Below are 23519 nucleotides of genomic sequence, written 5' to 3'. Positions count from 1 at the left end.
TGTTACTTGGACAGAAAGACTTATGAAAGAAATATGCCAAACGTTGTGTGACATGCAGCATGAGCCTTTACTGAACTATTGGACCACACCCAACTGTTCCCTACTGTTAAAATAGCCATCTTTAGAGCACTTTCCCTCCCAGTTACAACATGCACAAGTAAACAGTCCTTCAGCACTTTGTGCTGGGTGAAAACATGGCTACATTTGACAGTGAGTGGAGATCAATTGCCTGGCTTGTGTTTGTTCGTTGCCCATAAATAAAAGTTGAAGAACTACTCCAAGAACAAATTTGTAGAAGATGTTATTGACTGATTCCAGATTTTGTTTAAAGAATGACCCACTTTGTGTATTATTCTCCTTTATGTTATGTACAGACAAGCATTTGTTGTTGTTGTTTAGTCATTTAGTCGTGTCCAACTCTCGTGACCCCATGGACCAGAGCACGCCAGGCACTCCTGTCTTCCACGGCTTCCCGTAGTTTGGTCAAACTCATGTTGGTAGCTTTGAGAACACTGTCCAAGCATTTATCGCCCCCCCCCCAAGTTCATCAATCCAAGACAGATTCTGTGTAAAGGGTGTGAAATTCAGTTTTTAATTTGACTTAGTATTGTTGTTCAATGGACAAATTGTCTTTCTAGTGCCTTACTCTGTTGTTGCGAAATGGACAAATAAATCAAGTTGTTAGAAGTTAGTTTTGAAATGTACAATCCCATGCAATGCAGTAAATCACAAACAACACATTTCTCATTGCCTCATTGCTTCTCTTTGGCACCATGTTATAGCATGAGGGGTTCAGTCATATAAACTGCAAATAGTCAACAACCTGTAGTTACAAGTAATAGACCTTACCTGCCTGCACTGGACTTTTGGGTGGGGACACTCATACTATGTAGACTGCATTCCAGTAACCCAGGACTGATGTAACTAAGAAATGTCTTAATGTAGCCATGTCCTACTTTCTCAGGTATGTGTGCAACGGGCACAGCAACCAGGCAGAGGGCCTTCTTGGTAGTGGCACCCGTCCTGTGGAACACCCTCCCATCAGATGTCAAGGAAATAAACAACTACCTGACTTTCAGAAGACATCTGAAGGCAGCCCTGTATAGGGAAATTTTTAATGTTTGATGTTTTATTGTGTTTTTAATATTCTGTTGGAAGCCGCCACATGGGTGGCGTATTATTATTATTATTATTAGTAGTAGTAGTAATTACTTGAACTGAGCAGAAGAACTCCTGTTCTGACCTCTGTTGCCACCTGGTTATCTCTATGTAAATCTGATTCCAGAGCATTCCCAAACTGAGAACATGTTTTTCCCCCCACCCCATCCAAACCTGATTGACTCTGGAAAAGGGTCTCAATCTTCCTCATTCTTGTCTGTTTTTTGTTTTGGAAAGGTTATCTTCAATCTCATTTTAGAATGTATATAAAACAGAGGGAACGATTCTAACAACAAACAAAAAAAACACAAAACTATAAAATAGGCAGGTAGGATGAGTACAGCTGCACATGGGTTAAAATAACAAAGTCCAAGTAAAGACTATCAATTTTATCAGATTCTTATCTGTTTGAACTTCAGTTTGTTAGCCACAATCCAGCCCATTAACACCTTCAGGTGGTGGTTAGAACCCCAAAAGCTTTATTTGTCCCTGATGTAAAAGAGAATTAGAATGTTGTGACATCTGTAGATGGATGCATCTGCATAGTAGACAGATTCTAAAGGTATTTCTGAGAGGCAAAAATCTCTCTCGGTTTTTAGATTGTTATATTTGAGGATCTGTTGTTACTGGCTGGAATGCTGAAGGCATATAAGCCCCGAAGATGCATTTCTAAAATGCATTGCATTACATTGAATCAAGTCACTGAATCACAAAGGGGAAGTAATTGTCTGGAGCAGAAAGAAGATGCATTTCTGCTTCCTATGCTCAGTGAGGATTCTTCCTGAGTAAATGTGAAAGGATCAGGCTTCTGAGTACTGTAGGTGGTGGGGAAACAGATTTGCAACAGCAGCAGCAGCAACAAAAAGGAATTAAACTACCACAGCACTGAGCATGTATGAAGAAGACTCAGCCAATCATGACTTATACAGCTTGCCCATCAAACTGGGTTTTTCAGGACTGATTCCGTTGGGGTTTAACACTTCACTGGAGGGGTCAACTTGCTTTCAGCCCCTTCTGAAACCTAAGGCAGCTCAGGCAAATCACAAGTGCATCAACATTGTCAGTGTGAGGCTCTAGATCCAAATAGAAATGACAAAAACTGTTATGGTGAGGTTGGTTGGCAGCAGAGTTGGGGGGGGGAATCTAATAATTCTGATTTTGAAATCATGGCTGTGAATCTGCACATGTTCAGAGGCACTCTTTTCATACTCCTTCATATTTTTCCTGTGTTAAGCTGGAGACACAGAGAATTGTCTTACTCTGTGCTGGACCAGAAGCTGTGGCTTGGGATTTCCATGGATGCCTAACAAGGAGGAAAGATCTTTTAGGGTATTAATGCTGTGAGCTCTTCCATCCTATGCTCAGGTTGCATATATGTGTAATTAAAACCACATGCCCTAAAGACACCACAGTCTCTATTGACCTTCATTCCAAGCAATCCGAACCCTGGCTGAAACTCCTGGAGTCTCTCACTGCTCTGAGAATGGTTTGCACACAACAGTATTTACATAAACTGAAGGAAGACAAGTCAGTGACTTATATTTCCACATGACTTCCTCTGTGCTGCCTTTCTTTGGCAATCAAGCAGCTCTGTGCAATACAGTGATATTATTAGTAATATGTATCCACACATTGTTTATTTTCACAGTTAATCCTTTGAAACCAAACCACTTTGTGTTACCTTTTCCAATATGCTTGCTGAGAAAGTGTTTGTTTTGTACCATGTGCATGGTAGCTTGAGTGTCCTTTTTCATCATGAATATCTGGATTGGAGAGTTGATTCATGCATCAGCTTGCCATATAGTTCCACTGTAGCATCTTGTGGTGTAATCTACTGGGCAAGTGGTGGCATTTGCGTTTTTATATAATTGTTTATTAGTACTGCCAAGTGACTGAAGTTTTTGAATCAATTAACAGACTTGCATTTGATAAATTTGTTCAATTAAAGCAAAACGTTGTGGTTTCTCATAATGGAGAACGTTTAGGGAATCTTTTGTCATGTAATCGCTTAAATTTATAGAAATAAACAGCCAGGATAAAAATAAAAAACCTTTTTGAGAAACCAGTCAATCCAACTGCCTATGAAGTGTGTATAAATTGACATTACTCTGGTTTAAAATTCTAGCAAAAATGTAAAACCCACACACAGATCAATAAACCCACTTATGCCTTCAAGTACAATTGTTTACTCATATGGGGCATGAAATATACTCGGAGTCGAGAGTGGATTTCATGCTCTTTATTCAGCTCATAGTGGTGAGGAGGAATGGAAGTTCCCCCAGAATGTCTGCTTTATATACATTATTTACACGATGGGCCCCACGTGATTGGCTAATTCCAGGATTCTCCTGTAGGCCAATCAGGTTGTGGATTCACTTCCACCTGGAGCTGGATTGGGTGGCTCCTGTGGATCAATCAGACTGCTGCATTCTGGATCCTGTTGTTCTAGGACCAATCAGACTGCTGCATTTTGGATCCTATTCAACTCAGTACATAACAGGGCAAATGCTATAGGCTCTGAAAGACAACCCATTCATCCTGAAAGGCTGGTGGATTCCAGGACCGTTTCTGAAAACTCCCTTACCCCATCTTCCTATTATTTATACTGAAAGTGTATTGATTTCTTAAAATTAAAATTGCAGATGTGGAGGGTGCAATGGCAGCTGGAATGCGACATAAAAGCAGTGGTTCGAGAAGTGAAAGGAGGCTAAGCAGATGCTTATGAAAGCCCATGTTTGTTTAGAAAAATGGAGGTTCTTATTTGTCCTTATTACCACAGTTGGTGGAGCCACTTCCAGAAATAATGTGCCTTCAGACATCCCAAGGCATTGCACCTCTCACCAGTCCTCTTTCCCATCTGCTGTATGTAACAGGTCCCTAATCTTTGCCCCAGCAAAACAAGTAGAAACAGAAGTTTGAGGGACAAGCTTCTAGAATAGTGTTTCTCAGATAGTGGGAACGACCACTATGGTTCAGGGCACTTTCAGGTTTTGCACCACAGCCAGCACAGTGCCTCTTCAGAAGAAATGCTGGGTACCTGAGTCATTCACCACCACATCCTCTTTAAAAAATGCCCTTCCTTCCCTTCTGGTTAATGTAGATGTCTGAAGCTGTGTGTTGTTATTGTAAGGACTCTCTGAGAGAAGAAGGGAGAAATATTCAAGTACAGTGATACCGCGGGTTAAGTACTTAATTCGTTCTGGAGGTCTGTACTTAACCTGAAACTGTTCTTAACCTGAAGCACCACTTTAGCTAATAGGGCCTCCTGCTGCTGCCACGCCGCCAGAGCACGATTTCTGTTCTTATCCTGAAGTAAAGTTCTTAACCTGAAGCACTATTTCTGGGTTAGCAGAGTATGTAACCTGAAGCATATATAACCTGAAGCGTATGTAACCCGAGGTACCACTGTAGTAAACCAGCTGCTCTCCTACTCTAGAGGAAAATTAAGATTCCTTTCTCATTGTGGCTGATGCATGATGTTTTCCCCTACAAGGCCGCCAAGACAGTCTTCTCTGTGCTGGAGTTCCCAGGAGGCTCAAAAGCTTTCTAGCAGCACCTCACCTCTGATGCTCCCTCCAGGGGCTCCAGCTGCAACCTAGGCAGCCCTCACCTAGCTACTGCTACCTTTGTGGGGGCGAGGGGAGTGATCTCAGGAAACAAACGGAAACGGCCTGTTGTCAGCAGGTCCCCTTCTTTTTAGCCACGCTTCCCTGGCCATTTTCTCAGATCTGCAACACATGAAGCCTTTCTCGTCTTCTGTGCATAATTCCCCCTACCATCAGCGCATATACATTCCCGGAGTGGCAGTTTGGACGGAAGTTGTTGCGGGGATTGTTTCTCGGCCCCCACTAAACGCCCCCACTGGCCGAGCCAACAAAACAAAAAGCAGCTCTCACAGCTTCCTTGTAGAAGACACAGGGCACAAAAAGGCTTTTGATGCTCTCCATTTATTGCAACACACACACACACACACACACACCGGCGGATGTGGAACAGCTCATCCTTTCCTTCTCGCCTCTCCACCTTTTTTTAATTTTTGCTTGGCCGGGTGACTTCTGTACGGAGCGAAGCCCAGGCTCAAGCTTCAGGTAATGCGCTCAACGTTGAGCGCGCCCGTGTGCAAAATACATATATTACCAAGAGAGAGGGGAGGGAGGCGTCAAGGGGTGTGTGTTGTTGTATTGGACAAGTTCGGAGCGCGCATGCTCGCCCGCACCGTATGACGTGAGCTGACTGGCTAAGCAAGGGAAAGATCAAAGCGCGAGTGAGAAGAACCCGAGGCTCTCGGGGAGCTCGCCACACGGAGAGCCATTGCGCGGGCAGCAGCCGGGCTTAGGGGCCAAGTTTCCTGAAGCACTGAAGCGCGGGGGGGACCTGGCCTTGCCGCCCCGCTACCTGCGCAAGTCTCCGAGCAAAGTTGCCTTTTGTTCCCCCCCATAATCCTCCTCCTCCTCCTCCTCCTGCTCCTGCTCCTCCTCCACCGCCGCCTTTTCGGAGCGAGCTGCCGGGGACGGCTGGCTGGCTGGCTGGCTGGCTAGCTGAGCGCACATGGGCAGAGGCGAGCGAGGCGCCCCAGCCTGGCGCACGCATGACTGAGCGGAAGAATCGCCCGCCAAGAATCCCCGGCAGGTCAAGGCAGGGCAGGGATGTGGCCGCGGCTGCCATGAGACAGAAACTCCGGCGTGGTGGTGGATGTAGGAAGTAGCAGAGCGGCGGCGACCGAGAGGCAGAGAGAGAAGCTCCCCCTGGCTGGCGTCTCCCGCCTGTAGCAGAAGGAGCAGGCGGCGGCGGCGGCGCAGGAGGAGGCTGAGAGCCGCCTGAGCAGCTGCCCGTCGCCTCGCCATGGATTGCAGCCGCCTCAGGACTCTTATTAATAGATACGTGAGTATCCGGGCAGGGGTCGGCGCTGCCTGCCGTTGCCAAGGCGTCCTGCCGAGCGCGCCAAAGCAACAAAACAAAACAAAAAGGGAAATCTTGCCTGGCTTTTGCTCATAGTGTGGAAGCGCTCCCTTGCGCGCAGGCATGGCGCGCTGGCACCCGAGCCGAGCGAAGATGTCGCTTTCTTTAATTTCAGGGCATCTGCAGACCCGAAGGGAGCAAAGCCCAGCGCGTCCCTCCTCGCTTCATCTTTCTGTCTGTGAAATGTTGATCCCCGGAGACAAATGATCCGCCGCTCCCCTTAGATTTTCCTAGAGATAAAAAGGAAGGGTTGAAGCCCTCGATGATGCGTCTCCTCCTTCCCATTCATAGATGTTGTGCCTGATCTACGGTTGATAGTCCTATTACACTTGAGTGCAGTTTGCTTCTAAATAGGTGAATTTAGGAAATCGGCCTCCCACCTGCTTTTAAACACATTTACCTGGAAGGCTCACTGGCGCTGGCATACCTGCAGCCTGATGCTGGGCATGGCTTAAACCTAAATAAATGGGTTTGGGATCACTGTTTTGCAGCCTGGTTCTATGTGCATTTTTTGGCAGTAAATCCCACTCCTTGCACTCCTTGCTTACTACCAAGTTACATGTAATAGGATTACTTTGTGCAGTGCTTTTTTGGGGGGGACGCAGGGGTACACATACCCCTAAACATTTTGTGAATCTTAAGTTTGGCCTCATTGAGGGGAAGTATTTCAAAATGAGTAGGAAAATGAGAGTACCCCTAAACATATATATATTTTTTTTTTAGGGGAAAAGCACTGCTTTTGTGTAAACAAGCATAGGCACAACCATCATCTCTTTTTCAACTTTCTAATTTACTTTTTTAAAATTATGCTTTATACAGCATTAAAGTCTTACAAATAATATAACTGATCTGTAGAAAGAACCTTATGATCTGAAAATAGAGATGCTGTATGTACTTTTGCAACCCAAGAAAATCTCTAATAAAAGCAATTAAAAATATATATATATATTTCACTGCTGGCAGCACAGCTTCCTTCTCTTGGCAACTGGAGGCTGAAAACTATTTGGAACTGATCAAATAACATTAGATTACCCTTCTACTTGGCCGGGCAGAGTGTGGCCATGAACATTTCAGTCCAGCATATGATTTGCTTGCTGTAATTCATACTTGGGGAAAGCTAATAGGCCAGCAACACTCAAAATTAATTGACATGTGTTGCCAGCGCTTTCTTAAGCCTCTTTAAATCGAATTAAGAAAATGGTTCTCAACAGTTGCCTCTGAAGGTCAGCAACAGATGACAATTGGTTGGATAGCTGCACTAAACCATCGCACTAATCCTAAATAATACTTGCATCATATACTCCAGTGGAGTTTACTTTCAGAAAATTGTGTGAAGAATGAATGCCTACAGTAACTGAAGTTACTTCCAATTACCATATTTTTTCCGTTGTAAGACTAGGTTTCCCCCCTAAAAATTAATGTCAAAAATTAGGGGGCGTCTTATACACAGATAGTGCCGAGGGTGGATTTTCTTAAATCTGTGTTCCCAAAAATAGGGGGCGTCTTATACATGGGGGTATCTTATAGTCAGGAAAATATGGTAAATATGTTTGGTTTGAGGTGTGTATGGATGTAGTGGAAAATTATAAGCATTGTAGAACTGGGGTGCCACTTTGTATTTGATCCTGTACTTCATTAGGAGTCCTGTGGAGAGAAAGGGAGAGAACCTCTTGCTACAGTTAAGGTTTTGAAAAACCACAATGTAGACAGATTGACAGATATGCACATTTTATGATGCTCGTGTATGTAATAAGGCTATGGAGCCTGTCTGTTTACAAGCTCCCCTTCTTTCTGAAGCTTTCCAGTAAGTGATCCGTCATGAGTCTGATGGTCTCATGATTTGCGCTGAGGTCAGAACAAAAAGCCCTTGAGGCAAATTATACATTATTGTCTCCAGCAGGCAGCCATTGCTTAGTTGTCTGTGTTTTCCTGAGCATGCTGATACAATGCGTGCTTTCTTATCTAAGAAAGTGGAGGGAAACCCATCTAAAATAGTGTGTGTTGGTTGGTTTTAGTCCGCAATCCAATGCATGCTTACCTGGGGTATGAGCCCCACTGAGTGCAGTGGGTCTTCTGAGCACACATTTGCAGGACTGCTTTGTTAGTTACTTTGGAAATGTTGAAGAATGATAATGTGGTAGGTCAAGATGAGCATCGAATAGCTAATTGTATATTATTTAGGATTTTGGAAGGGCTGTGGTCGTATCAGTTGTTTCTTGAGTTGCTAGCCTATAGAGCAGGCAAAGTTGTGTGCATACTCCATTCTAAATAAATAAAGACACAGAAATTTTGTGCCAAGAAAGTCTTAAGTGTATAAACTACGGAAATGATGCCAATAAATATACTTGGAGTGGACCCATTGAAATTAATAAAACTTGGTTAGTCATGCCTATTAACTTCAGTGGATCTATTCTGAGTAGCGCTAGCATTTGCTACAACCCATAATTTGTTACTGTCTGGGGTAAATTTTATTCTAGTTTTACCACTTCCGTGACTGGTAAGAGGATTTCCCAACCATTGTAAATCTTATTCAGGCATTCCTTTGGCTTCTGGGTTGTTAGCACAGTGGTGAACGTCAGGCTCTCAAATTTCAGTGGTGTCCTATGCGAGACTAACATTTGGTGGCCTCCGCCTCTTGTGCTTCATTCCACAATCCACAGCGTTGTTCTGGTGCCCCCTGCAGTGCGGTACCCAGGGTGGCTGAAACGGTCTTGCTACCCTAAAATTGCCTCTGTTAAGCAGGTGCTGCCCATACACTGCCCAATGTATCTTGACAACATAAGGGCCAGATATGAGATTATTGGGAAGCTGAGTTTTTCACCCATTACAGCATCTCTGCAGGCGGAGCACTCCTGTAGATTTGCCGTACCTCTGAATATGCGTTAATGCTCGCCAACTTGCCCTCTCCTCACAAAACAATCACTTCCACAATCCTCTGTTGTCACAGATAAGGATAATAACATGCTGCCATATCTACCTCCCACCCACAATCAGACAAGTAGAAACGTTTTCTTGGTGGGCTAGCATCCACACATCCACACACATACCCTGCACACTTGAGTGCGAGGTGGAAATAAAAGAGACTTGCTGAACACAACAAAGGGTATAATCTTAAAAGACATCATACACACATTTTTAATAATAAACAGTGTAAGGTAGGGCTATGGTTTTCCCAGTAGTGATGTATGGAAGTGAGAGCTGGACCACAAAGAAGGCTGATCGCCGGAGAATTGATGCTTTTGAATTATGGTCTGGAGGAGACTCTTGAGAGTCCCATGGACTGCAAGAAGATCAAACCTATCCATTCTGAAGGAAATCAGCCCTGAGTGCTCACTGGAAGGACAGATCCTGAAGCTGAGGCTCCAATACTTTGGCCACTTCATGAGAAGAGAAGACTCCCTGGAAAAGACCCTCATGTTGGGAAAGATGGAGGGCACAAGGAGAAGGGGACGACAGAGGACGAGATGGTTGGACAGTGTTCTTGAAGCTACTAACATGAGTTTGACCAAACTGTGGGAGGCAGTGGAAGACAGGAGAGCCTGGCATGCTCTGGTCCATGGGGTCACGAAGAGTCGGACATGACTAAACGACTAAACAACAACCAACAACAACACACACATATGCATATACATATACACACACCAGGATCAATTCCCAGGCACTAGTGGGACACTCAGGCTTTCTTTGTTTCTGTGAAGATGCACAGTGCCACAGCCTTATCATAAAGAAAACCCTCTGATCCTCCATCTTAATGCGCACACACACACAAACACTTTTCACCAGTAGTCAAACACACTTCATTCAGTATACCAGGTATGTGTAAAACCTTTGCCCCCTCCCCCCGAATTTGCTGAGCTACAACTCCCACAATCCCTAGCCATAGGCCATGTTTGCTGGGGCTGATGGGAATTGTAGTTTATCAACATTCGGCAGGCCCAAGGCTCCTCAGCCCTGCTATGCAATGAGCTTCCAGGTGCTGTGGCCAAACTTAACAATGCTGCAGGTTTTGTGGTGCAAGCTATGTACGTGAGTACTTTTAATTTCCAAAGGATTTGCACCCTGTTCAGCCCCATCCTGTATTTGAGTGAATTGAAACAGGCTTAAAATCATTTAAGCTGCTTAGAAGAGCAATCAAATAGAAACAAAAGCATTTAAAAAGGCTTGTGAAGAAATTTACAAGCTGGCGTTTAGACCTTTTAGATAGCTTTCCAAGTAAAAACTAGGATGAGGTAAATGGCATATTTATTGAGCCGATACACTGATGGGCCTGTGTAAATAATGTATGTGTTGGCTTACCAAGTTACGTAGGAAAAAGTAGACAGATACAACCCTCCAAATATCTTACAATCCAATAGAGACAACTGGGAAGAGAACACAGGCAGGAAATAGAGAACTTTGTGGCTAGGTTGCTTGTGGGCAGAAGACTCCTGCCAGCATATATAACACCATCTTTGCGGGATTTGAACTGGCTACTGATCTGTTACTGGGCCAAGTTCAAAGTTTTGGTGCTGTTAACGTTTTTATTTAATATAAGGCAGTCCTCCTCGGTTTGTAATCCCAGACAAAGGTAGTTTATTGATGAACACAGCTGCGTAGGAGAATGAAAGTACAGTGGTACCTCGGGTTACATACGCTTCAGGTTACAGACTTCACTAACCCAGAAATAGTACTTCAGGTTAAGAACTTTGCTTCAGGATGAGAACAGAAATTGTGTTCCGGCGGTGCGGTGGCAGCAGGAGGCCCCATTAGCTAAAGTGGTGCTTCAGGTTAAGAACAGTTTCAGGTTAAGAACGAACCTCCGGAACGAATTAAGTACGTAACCAGAGGTACCGCTGTAGCTGCAAGTACAAGCTAAAGGGTGGAGTCTTCACTACAGCCTATAATAACTGGAGACAGTGTTTAATTTTGTCATTAGTCATTACTACAGATACTAACTTATAAGGCCCTGTACAGCTCAGGCTTGAAAGATTGCCTTATCTCTTCTGCAGGAGTGCTACACCTTCAAGCCCTTAAAATATCAGAGGCCTGGTAACTCAGAGCAGGGCATTCTTTCAGTGTGGTTGCCCATGTTTTGCGGATCAGTATCCCTGTGGAGATAAGTCAGGCACCCCACTTGTTATATTTTCCAGAAACCATTGAAGACATTTTTGTTTTTCACAAGCTTTTCCAATTGGATTAAAATGTATCCTCTGTTTTTAAACCCATCTTTAGTTTGTTTTTGTATTGTTTGTAAAACTATTTTTGGCTGTTTTTATGGAATGTATGTAAATTTCACTGAGATGGATATAAAAGGAAATTCATAAATAAGTAAATTATTTTAAAAACATGGGCAAATGCAGTGCACCACATTTGTATCTCCCAAGTCAACAAGGATGGATCTGTTTCCATTTTATCCTAGCAGCAAACCTATAAAGTAGGTTGGGTGGAGAGACAAGGATTGGTCCCAGTAAGCCTCATGCTTGAAAGGAGATTTGAACTCAGGTTCCTCTGCATAACTGCAAAACTCTAGCCTGGAAACAAATGTTGAGAAGAAGTAACTAGAAAAGAAAATACTTGGAGTATAAACAGGGTCTGTAGATAATGTCTCATGTAGGAAATTTCCCTGCATGTGTAGAGTAGGGAACTTGAATGCACTTATGCATACTAATCTTCATTAACTGCAATACTGAAAAAGGAAGACAATGCAGGTCTATGTCCAAACAGATCAAGTAACAAGATCAGGTCTATGGGCTTATTTAATAATTGTGCCTACATAGGGAAGTGTTTCAGAGGGCCAAATGGAGAGAAGTATATGAAATGCAGTTAATGATGGCAGATCAGGTTCATCAATAAAAAAAAAATAACCGTGGATGGGATTCACCTAACCAGCTTCATCAGTGGAAGCTCTGTGCAAGGGCTTTTGAAGAGAACATTAGGGCTTTCCCTTCTTTACCCCCATGCTCCCTGAAATTGGCTCTGAAGGGGGTTGGGAGAACCCCCTATCAAAGAGCAGAGGGAGGGCTGTTATGCTTGGCAAGGTGAAATGCTTTTGCAGATGGAAGGTATGTTATAGTATAGCATCAAATTCCAGCCTATGTGTATAGAAATTTGTGCTATGACTTCAAAACTATGCAAACTTTGTGTTGTGTTTTATGGGGATGAGGTCCTATGGAAAAAGAAATTGGGCTGTTCCAGCCATGAGCTAGCACCATTTTTGAGACTGTGGTTGTTCTAGACACAAAAAGGAATTTAGCATTGTAATCTTACACTTATAGAATGCAGCAGTTTTATAACCTTGGTTCACTTGCTCCCTGTGCTTTAAGGCTGAACAGGTATCAGCAAACACCAGTTTCACATTTAGTTTTTGAATCCCTGTGTTTGCTACTACGCCATTAGGGCAAACGTAATAGGATGATCTAAATTTACAACTGCTGGCTCCTATTTGTATGTGCTTTGGAGAAACCAGAAATGCAAGGCTGAAGGCTTGGGACACTTCTGTAGATTCACAGGGACAGCGCTGTACCTGCTAGAAGCTATACATGTGATATGCAGTACATGCAACTACCTTGCTCTTGTGGCCTGTCCAAAGATGAACTTGAGATAGAATTGCCGTTGTAGTTAATTGGTGTACATAGTGCCATAAAGCACAGGCAAAAAAGACATGTTTCTATTCCCTGCAAGGAGTGGGCAATATAAAGTTTGTTAGCTGGGGAAAGTAAATATCACAGAAACTTCTAAGACTTTGATGTGGGTAGGTTGTAGGGTGGGTGGCCAGAGGGCTGCAGGCACCTTTAGTTGTTGTGTGGAAGAGGGAATCTAACAGGTATTGCAGCAGGTATCTTCACACAACAATAGTAGGAGCCCTGCCTTCTTCTGCATCTCTGGCCATGTTTGCAGGATGAAAGGAGATGCTGTCAATAAAAATGGACATCCAGATCTCCATTAACATGAAATTGGGTGGGAGGTATAACAGGGAAGGTTTTTAGGAGACCCTGTGTCTTTAAAGATTAAAATCCATTGCAGAATTTCTTAACTAGCTGTTCGTTTGTAAATAACCTCCTTGCTTTTCATTGTCTGCAGTTGGCTTGGAAAAAATGTGAATATGTTATACAGAATAAAGGAGGGACATGGGGAAGAGCTAATGGGGACTGTGGTGGGGGAAAGTTGTTGGCTAGGCTTATAAAACAAAAGGAGAAAAAAAAAACCTTAAATTGAATATTAATTACATCGTTTGTTTCAGCCATTGGCCACAATAATACAGCGATTAACATAAGGACAATAGGCATAAGATAACATAGAAATAATTTTACAAGCATATAACCAGTCAGCTGAAGTATAAAACTGCTTAATTAAAACAGAATAACAGATGAACAGATGAACTTCAGGAACGACGATTGCCGAGTCAGAAAACCAAACAAGCAACAAGAATAGCAGTTGAGTATACAACTGAGATAGCAATGTTTTCTGGAATTGTCAGAAGGTGCAGTAGCGCTGATGTGAAACACAGTAGGGGGCTCACCTCCCTCCTGTAACCAATTTATTGGAATTCTGAGAGCTTTTTCCTGATGTTTCTCATCAGAAGCTCCTATCCTTCATCTGTTGCACTCACTGGAGCTCTCGTGATTGAAGCAACATATGAGCAATATGAGATAAGAACAGTTGGTTATAGTCAATGCTAAAGTGAACATTCTGTCAGTGCAAGGATTTCTGCTTGTGCAAGTGATATGTTCCCCTCCCCCTCTGATCCCCCTGTGTACCCCCAAATCTGTTCCGGGGGTTGCACCCAATGCTCTGGAGCAGGTCTGTGGACAGCACATATATTCTTGATGAAAGATGCAATGGCAGGTTCAATGAGTGAAGAGTAAATTGAAATCCCTGCTTACAGGAGTTGCCATTGTGTGTTGCATACATAAGCTTGCATGAATATAACACTCAGGGTGAGCAGCTACTTGCACACAGTGGAACTACATCAGAACATGTGAATTTAGTCTCTGGTTTTTGGAGGATTATAAATAATAGAAGATCTTTATATTATGCATTATTCAGGTCATGGAGGTAAAGTATAAAATTACACAAGGAGGTCATGGGTCTTTGAAGTGTCCTTAAGATTTTGGTCTGAAACTGCTAGGGCATACTGAATTTAAAACATTTTTGTTTCCTTGTACTTAACTACGCTTGAAGTAATAAAAACAAACATTTGTTGTAGTTTCCTTGAAAATGTCTGTATTACGACACTGGAGGTGATAATGTTGTATTTAGCTACATTATTCACTTTTAAATTTTTAAATTGAATTACAATAGGGTTGTGTGTTTTTTTAAAAAAATAGCATATATTTATTATGTAATTTCCAATGGTTCTGCACAGTTACAATGCTCTTTGGAGCTCTTTATTATATGCTAAAGCCAGTTTTGTTTTGTATGTAATTTATCCCACAGTGAAACAGTCCAGGTGCAATTGCCGATTGCTTCTCAAATGCACAAAAGCAGCAGCACAGTTTTTTAAAATGTGCAGCAGGAAGTATTCTGTCATTCTTAGACTTATTTGTAATTGTATTTAGCTGCAATTTTTTAATGACTAGCAGTCATTGAAGAACAATTTGATTTTGTATTGTCAGAATGACTTTGGCCTAGAAAAAAAAAAATACTGTATGCCTATACCATTTAAGCTACTAAAAGTAACATTGACTTTCAGAATTCAAATTCACAGCTTCCCTTTCCACCCTGATGAGCTGCTCTAGTGTCAAAGAAGAGCTGACAAGATACATTTGTGAAACACATTTGCAAAAATAGCCTGACTTAATCTCATTGGGCAATTTCGGTTTGTGGCAAGTTCCGTCCTGTAAAAAGAAGCAGTGGTTCTCAAGAATTGCATCCCTCTAAACATCAGGACTAAACATCTGACTAAACATCAGGAAAAACCTTCTCACAGTAAGAGCTGTTCAACAGTGGAACAGTCTCCCTTGGAAGGTGGTGGACTCTCCTTCCTTGTCGGTTTTTAAGCAGAGGTTGGGTAGCCCTCTGGCATGGATGCTTTAGCTAAGATTCCTCATTGCAGGGGGTTGGACTAGATGACCCTTGGTTCCCCTTCCAACTCTACCATTCTATGACTCTAGAATTTTGGATAATGCGTCTTGCAAATACTTATCTGAGTACATTGCCTTCTGCTTCAATAGGCTACTTCCATGAAAGTCATGTGAGAATGGCAGGCAGATCTGTCTCAGTTTCAAACCCAAAGTGTTATAAAAATGTAGAAAACAGTACTGTTGATTCAAGGGGGACTGATCAAAACAGTTCTACTATACAAGATCTATATGGGATTGGGAAATATATGTCTTCAGTTACTTAAATACCAGATACAGGACTTTTTTTGGTTTTGTTTTGGAGGAGAATATGTTGTCTTCACTGCAGCCTTTTGCTTTAATATATATGGAAATATTTATTCAGTGGGGATTGCAGCCTAAATTGACTTCCTTTTAATCATTTATAAAGTGCTTCACTGCTAATGTATTCTTGCTAAGCTGCACTTGATTTCAGTAGCAAAATATGCAAATACCGATATTTGTGGGGAAAATGACTTTTACTCAGAGCATAACTACTAATTTTATTTTATTTTTATTTTGTTGTTTTCATTATGCAGTTGGAAAATGGGCTTATGCAGCAATATATGGATGAGATTTTTTTGTTGTTGGCCGTCAGCTTTTTGTGTTGGAGCAGCAGTGAAGTACACACTTTTTATTTCTGATAAGTAGATTCCACTTTAATTCAGTCAACAATAACCTGTTAGTATTGAGAACTGAGCACGAGAACTCCTACAGTCAATTTTGTTTGGTTTTCCAAATCTTAAGTGAAAACTTTTATCACGAACCTTTCCTTTTGTTCTGTTCTTTCATGGATAAGTTTGAGAGTCTTTAAGACTGGAAAAATACTTCAAAGTACACCTTTAGTACTTAAATAAACAGTACTTGAACATTGCATGGGTGAGAACAAAAAAAATCTCTCCAGTTCACAATCGGGTCCATGGGTGCTACAGGTCAGCTTGAAAGATGGGTCTGAGTTGCTAGTTGCCTTGGGCATTTAATGACTTCTGCTCAGAAGGACCAAATCTCTACCTCCAAGCTGACATTTGGAAAATGTGCAAAATTGGATGGTCAATATTAGAATGCTCCTAGTATTGTCACTAATTCATATTGCCAGGAGGAATTTCTGATTAAATTTCATCAATAACTTTCCTTTTGTAGAAAGGGCTACTACTGTAACACTGAATATCTGCTTTGCATACAGTTTTAACAATGAAAAGTTCATTTATGGTAGGTCAGCTGCTTTTTGCTAATGTGCTGGGATTCCATCACACAGGGGCTAGTTAGTGATGAGTTAATATCCACATTTTGTTCTGGTTTTAAAATATAACTTGATATTTTCTGCCATAGATGTCAAAGACTGTATCCGTCTATAGTATAGTCTGTGACCAAACATTGTATGCGGAATATGGAGCAGTCTAAATATGAAGTTGTTTGCTGTTTCAGGCAGTCTGAAAGATATGTCCCTTGGAGCACGCGATGATTCCAGCATTAAGTGGTCACTAAACTCCTTTGCAGCCAGTGGCAATTGCCTGTTCTGCCCGAATAGGACAGCTGGCTCTTCTCTGTTTAGAATGACTTGGCAGTTGTAGACCTTTGACAAGTTCATGGCTTCTGAAGTGTTCTATGTCTTTTGGAGATATGTTCTGCTGACATACTGATGCTTTGTATTATTATGGGGCCAGGCATTCTGATCTCATGTGAGATCAGTTCCTTTTAAGAATTCATCAGTAACATGTGTTTAAAAATTGGTCTCTTGCTTTCTAATCTTAAACGCTAGCCTGCAAATGGTCCTTTTTTATTGTCAGTAGCATTTACTTCGAAATAAGCTTATTTGGGTGTGCGTCTGTTTGTTTTAAATGCACCCATATCCTACTTTGACCTAAAACTTCCCAGTGTCTGTTTGCTGGAAGACTTTAAAATTTCAAGAAGGTAAAAAAAAATTATAATAAGTGCATACTTATCTTCCCAGTACAGTAGAAGTGATTTGAAAACACAGCTATGAATGGGAAAGATGATAGGGATTGCTACAATAATGATTACAAAAGGAAATGTACATAAGCCTGAAATACTCGATTTTTAAAAATCTAGAATTAATTATGATTCCCTTTTGGGGTAGTTAAAGCCAATTATGAGCCAATTAAGTTTTTTCACATATTGCTTTAGGGAAAGTGCAGTTAACACCCCATCTGCTTTTCTCAAAAATAATACTTTCGCTTTCAAGGGTTTTGTTTGTTAACACTTAACTAGAAGAAAAAGAAAAACCATGACTAACTTGCAATTGGTTAAGCAACAACTCCACAATTTGGGGTAATTCTTCTTGCCCAAGTGGATATTTATGCCCTGAGCTACCCCACACTGTTCAGGAGAGTTTGTAGCTTCCAGAGATGCTGTTACTGGTGGTGCAGAGGCTATAGCAGATATAGCACTGTGGCTGTAGTGCCATACAGTCCAATTGCTATTGGTTGCAAGATGCTGCTCTGATGCATTTTGTCTTAAATATACTATAATGTTCAAACCTTTTTTTTTTTTTAAAAAAGAGACATTCATTAGATCTAATTTTTAAGTTGCAAAACTGTTAACACAAAGCTTTTTTTTAAAAAAATAATTATGCAAACATGTTTACTCATAAGCACTAGATGATGTTATTCAGATGATGGGAGTTAGGAGTAAGTCTCTTTGTATTCAATAGGGCTTACTCTCAGGTAAGTTTGTACAGGTTTATAACCTAAGGACAAAAATGGGGGGGGGGGTATTTCTGGAGCTGGAACATTATAGTGTTGCATTTGAGGTAGAAATATGTCCATGTCATTATTTTTCCTGCACCAGTAAGTTATACTTTGAAAGAAAGAAGAAGATTTTGCTTTTATTCTAGTTATGCTATAGGTTTTATTTCTCTCTCTCTCTTGCAAGCATACACTCAAGAGATGCTGTGGACTAGCACATCAAATTAAAACAATTCAGAAATGCAAGAACTGCTAAAATGTCCTTAACTAGAATGAATATGATGAAAGTTTGAGGGAATTTTGTGATAGTTATGGGGGGTGGGTTGGATGCTTCCTGCGTGTGTGTTTTACGAAAGAGCAGAACCATGTTGCAATCAACAGGAATGACTGAGAAAATAATGGCATTATATCTTATCATATTGACTTTAGCTCAAATATTATTGGTGCTCTGAGCTGAGAGGTTAGCATATCTCCTCTGTCTTGGCTCAGCTGGTACCCGATTGGCTGAGCTGAGCCCTGCATATTTTAAGCCAGCATAATGAAAAAAGGGGAGTTCTGTCCAGTAGCTTTGCCAGGTCAGGAGCACCCCAGCTTCTGCGAGTTCAGGACCCAAACCTGAGATCTAAGAGCAGCCCTTGGTGATGTCATGGGGAAGCCCCTGTTGTTACGGCATTGGAGATGGAGGTTAATTGGGAGAGGGGAAGGGAGAAGGGCAGACAATGCTATAATTTGCAGCCAGCTCCTGCTGGGCTGAAGCTTGCATGCTCCATGTTCAGTGTCCTTAATAATTTCAAGCATTATGATTAAAGGCACTCCCACCCACGTGGAGATTCAAGCTCTTTACCTGCCACACAGAGAGCGCCAGACAAACCTGGAAACCCAGTGACCAGAGAGGGGGGACTTAGGTGGAATCCTAAACCCATGCAGCTTCATCACTTGACTAGGCAACCTGGTGTAAAATTTGTTGTTTAGTCGTTTAGTCGTGTCCAACTCTTCGTGACCCCAAGGACCAGAGCACGCCAGGCACTTCTGTCTTCCACTGCCTCCCGCAGTTTAGTCAAACTCATGCTGGTAGCTTCGAGAACACTATCCAACCATCTCGTCCTCTGTTGTCCCCTTCTCTTTGTGCCCTCCATCTTTCCCAACATCAGGGTCTTTTCCAGAGAGTCTTCTCTTCTCATGAGGTGGCCAAAGTATTGGAGCCTCAGCTTCAGGATCTGTCCTTCCAGTGAGCACTCAGGGCTGATTTCCTTAAGAATGGATAGGTTTGATCTTCTTGCAGTCCATGGGACTCTCAAGAGTCTCCTCCAGCATCACAATTCAAAAGCATCAATTCTTCGGTGATCGGCCTTTATGGTCCAGCTCTCACTTCCATGCATCACTACTGGGAAAACCATAGCTTTAACTATACGGACCTTTGTTGGCAAGGTGATGTCTCTGCTTTTTAAGATGCTGTCTAGGTTTGGGTGTAAAATAAGCCAGCAAAAAGAGTCAAAGACTATTTTAAAGGCTTGTTTTCCCATTGCCACGCTTAGGACATCTCAGCCAGCAGTAGGGCTGTAGCTGAGTAGAGTTTGGATCTGGTTTAACTTTAATTTACACCAGCTACTTGTGTATAGGATTGCTCCCTAAGTCTTGTTGATTTCAGAGGCACTGACACCTGATTGCTTGTATATCAGCCTGCAGCAGCCTTGTACCTTTTACTCAACATTACTTTGTTGAAGTATTGACTCCAATGATAAAGAAACAGGAAACTGTAATGTTTCTATTGTTATAATTGTCAAGTGAAAACTCAGCTGAAGTTCAGCCTGAACTAGAAGGCAGAATAACACAACAATACAGTTATCTCTCCTGCTTTAATTGCCATGGCAACAAATTCAGCGTAGATTAGATAAAAACAAAGGCTTTTTTCTCTTTAGACCGCACAGACACCAGTTTCTTATCTTAATCTCGATTATCCAAGCTTTGATTTAGTGGTATAGCCTTCAAAGATTGTTAAAGAGCTTACCTTACAAGTGGGTTTGTGTGTTTATTTTAAGCTGCATACACATTTATTATCTGTATTTCTTTTTTTAGTTCTATCACAAAACATGAATGAATTTGCCTTGTCCTTAGTTTCACAAGATTGTATGCAGTGTTGTCTCTGTTAGGACTAGCTGTGCTGCCTATAGTATATTGCCTTGAAGCAGCCGATGTTGATCTAAGAAGACTGTACTGCCAGCATTGAGGCGTAAGCATTAGCTTCTTCAAAGGGTATAAGTAATGCAGTTGCCTTTCCTCACTTGCAATTATCTAAATCTTATCCAAAGTCTATTGCCGGTTAACTTTGGATTTTTCACATTCTCGATAGCTGAGTAATTAAATCGCAAAGCAGTGGTGATTCTGTTGCCTGATGTCATTGAGTAATCTTCCTGCTTTGCTCAAAAGAGGATTTCATCTAACCTATTTTAACTAGAGGATTAAGGACAATTAGGTTCTTCCACTGCATTGTTGCTAAGATATGATGTTTTGAAATCCTCTGAAATGCACTTCTGCTAAAGCTCTAGAGATCTCTTAGTCAAATTAATTAGCAACATTTTCTTTAAAAAAAATTTTTTTTTAGAAGTTGCATAGTGACAAGATATATCCTAAATAGATAGAAAAGTCTTCTCTTCATGCTTTTTAAATATTATATTTGAATATAAACGCAGGAAAATAATTATGCATCATAAATGCATAATTTTATTGTTTCTGTGTAGAAAGCCAGTCTCATCGTAATAATCTCAAGCACTGTGTTAAATACCAGCTTCAAATGCAAGCCTTGCGATCTTTTAAGGATAGCTTCCAGAATGTGGGAGGTGGCACAGATTTGTGGTAATAGCTATTTATTGCTTATGCCTCCTTAATGCTTTGTTCCTCTGTACACACTTGGCAAATGATGAAGTAGACAGTCCACAAAGGCTCAAGGCAGAACAAATCTATTAATCGTTAAGGTGCTGATAGATTGTTGTTTTTCTTGCAGCAGACAAAATCAAAGCTCAGCAATTGGTGTAACTGATTTTTTGGAATTCCTCTTTGGACTGAGGTGACCAATTCAGTTTTGAAAAAAGCTCAGGTGCATTTTGGAAGTAGCTGTCTATAGGCTATGCAACCATGTTTACTGAAAGTGGTGAAGGATTTGAGGGAACAGAACTTGGGCCTAGGCTTTAAGTTATATCTTCACTTTTTCCACCATTAGCCAGCAAATAAGTTGACTTTTTGCTTAAGTGGTAACAAGGATGTAACAGAGGTATTACTCCTGTCTGCTCAAATCCCTAAATTCTGTTTGCTAGCACTCCAGATCATTAAACTGGTTTCTATTACTCCCCAAAACACAGGTGTTGTTTGTCTAATAATTGAAACAGCCAAATAGCTTCCCAAGCAGAACCAGCCAGAAAGCAGACATTTTGTGCAACCTAATGGCAGCACTAGCTAGTGTTTTCTTTCTGCTTGCCTCCCCCGCCCCGCCCCCAATAATGGACTTAAGTACTTACACTGCAAGTATATCTGACCAGAATGACACATGTGCTTTGGGAAACCAATGGCACATTATTTACAAATGAGCTTAAATATACCAATCATTCATAGAAGAAATAGTGCATATTGGGTGTGTTTTGAGTTTCCAGTCTTCTTCAAGATCAGCGTCCTTTAGAGCCTTAAGGTGTGTGTGAGGGGGAGCTTCTCTTTAGCAATCTCGAATTTTCGGCCTTGCTTTTTTTTTGTTCTCCACTTTCTCATACTTCAGACAGCTCCCATGCCCTTTTGTTTTCTTTCCTTCTCCTCAACCTCGGTTGTCTCCTTTTAATGGCCTGTTTTTGTTTTTGCATCAGAGCCATTGAATGTCTCTGGTGCAAATCTTGCTCTCCTGTTTTGTTCATTATAAATTCATGCTTTCCTCCTACTCATCTGCCCTATTTTCTGCCAAGCAAGCTTGCGTATCTCATCTTACCCTTCTCGTATTCAATATCCATTTGCTACTTTTTTAAAAAACAAAACAAAACCCAACCCATCTTTCTTCAGTCCTCCTTCAATTTATTCAGATAGTATTGTCCCATATTTTGTTGATAAAATTTCTCCCTGTTCATTACTTCCTGCATTTTTATCTGTTTCTTCCTTCCTACCAAATCCTCTTACTTTTTATGTTCTTCCTCTCCCCTCGGTTTCTGCCTCTGACAGTTCTTCCCTTCTTTCTTCAGCTAAATCTACCATTTGGACTCTTCATGTCATTTCCTCTTGCTTCTTAACAAATACGGTCCTGCTTTTTTCTTCCTCACTTGATCTTTGACATTGTGCACTCCTTTCTTGCTTTAAACCTGCTTGTGACAGCCACTTCTCAGTCACTCCGGGTTCTGTGCCATCTGAAGGAAGGGAATTCCTGGCTCACACAGAGTGTACCCCTCTCCTCAGTCCACCCTTCCCCCTTAAACTACTTGATGCCACCAGACAGGTAAAGGTAAAGGGACCCCTGACCATTAGGTCCATTCGTGGCCGACTCTGGGGTTGTGGCGCTCATCTCGCTGTATAGGCCGAGGGAGCCAGCGTACAGCTTCCGGGTCATGTGGCCAGCATGACTAAGCCACTTCTGGCGAACCAGAGCAGCACACGGAAACGCCATTTATCTTCTCGCCGGAGCGGTACCTATTTATCTACTTGCACTTTGACGTGCTTTCGAACTGCTAGGTTGGCAGGAGCAGGGACCGAGCAACGGGAGCTCACCCTGTCGTGGGGATTCAAACCGCCAACCTTCTGATCGGCAAGTCCTAGGCTCTGTGGTTTAACCCACAGCGCCAACCCACCTCCCTGCCACCAGACAAGGGGTTAATTATTTCCACAAAGCTTCCCCCTTGCTAGTCAGCCTCCCAAGTTTCCCTGGGGGTCTCCCTGAAGCCTCTTAAAGAAGTGTGTTATTGTAGCTTCTGAAGTGTGAGGGTGTTATGCAGGTTTAAGAAACAAACAAAGAGTTTAATAAGATGGGGGGGGGTGGAATAAAAAGAAATATATGCAGAGTATACAGAAACCCAATCTATCCCCACTGGAATAAAATAGAAAACTGAAGTAGGTTAAAACACCAGCCACTTTCACTGGACTAAACAGTCCCGAAACTCACCAGGATCTTACTCTTGAGAAGTAGCCCTTTGTTTGCCCATCTCCCAGACTTTCAGAGCTTTTCCTTATCACCCTCTATGCTTGGTACCTGTTGATGTAGATTCTGTCTCTAAGTAGACTGAAACCTTTGAAACAGGAGACATGGGCCTTTCCTACATCTGCAATGGAATTTCACTGCCTCTGTCCTGGCTCCCACTCTCAGACACAGTACTTGGACTGTTCGGTGGAGAATTCCTGAAGGCTTATTCCAAAGAAGTCAGCTCACAGTTTAAACATAGGGCAATACAGGTTACACAGTCAATAGTTTAGAAGCAGAGTTCTAATATACGGTCCAGGCTATGTCTGCTCAGCTGACTTACTATCCGACCAGGGTCACATGCTTCTTCAGCTGCTGAGACAACTTTGCTATCAGTAGGTGGGGTGATAGCTGACTCACACGATACTGCCTTCTCTGCTGGGGCATCCAAAATAGCTGGCTGTGAAAGTCTCCTGGAGG

The 23519-nt window shown here is 42.0% G+C and overlaps 1 protein-coding gene across 3 annotated transcripts in view; it reads left to right on the top strand.

Annotated features, from left to right (window-relative positions):
* The first annotated feature begins 5379 nt into the window (after positions 1-5379).
* ATP11A (ATPase phospholipid transporting 11A) overlaps positions 5380-23519 on the top strand; it is a 110626-nt gene continuing 92486 nt past the window's right edge. Inside the window, exon 1 of one of the 3 annotated variants that reach the window (XM_081858053.1) lies at positions 5380-6039. In XM_081858053.1, coding sequence (XP_081714179.1) covers positions 6001-6039 — 39 coding nt within the window. In that variant the 5' untranslated portion in view covers positions 5380-6000. The remainder of the gene's footprint in view (positions 6040-23519) is intronic. The other 2 variants (XM_081858052.1, XM_081858051.1) reach the window with 2 other exon arrangements.

The sequence above is a fragment of the Podarcis erhardii genome, assembly GCF_964252035.2.
Source record: "Podarcis erhardii genome assembly, chromosome: 4".
Classification (NCBI taxonomy): domain Eukaryota; kingdom Metazoa; phylum Chordata; class Lepidosauria; order Squamata; family Lacertidae; genus Podarcis; species Podarcis erhardii.
This window is presented reverse-complemented; position numbering and strand designations above follow the sequence as displayed.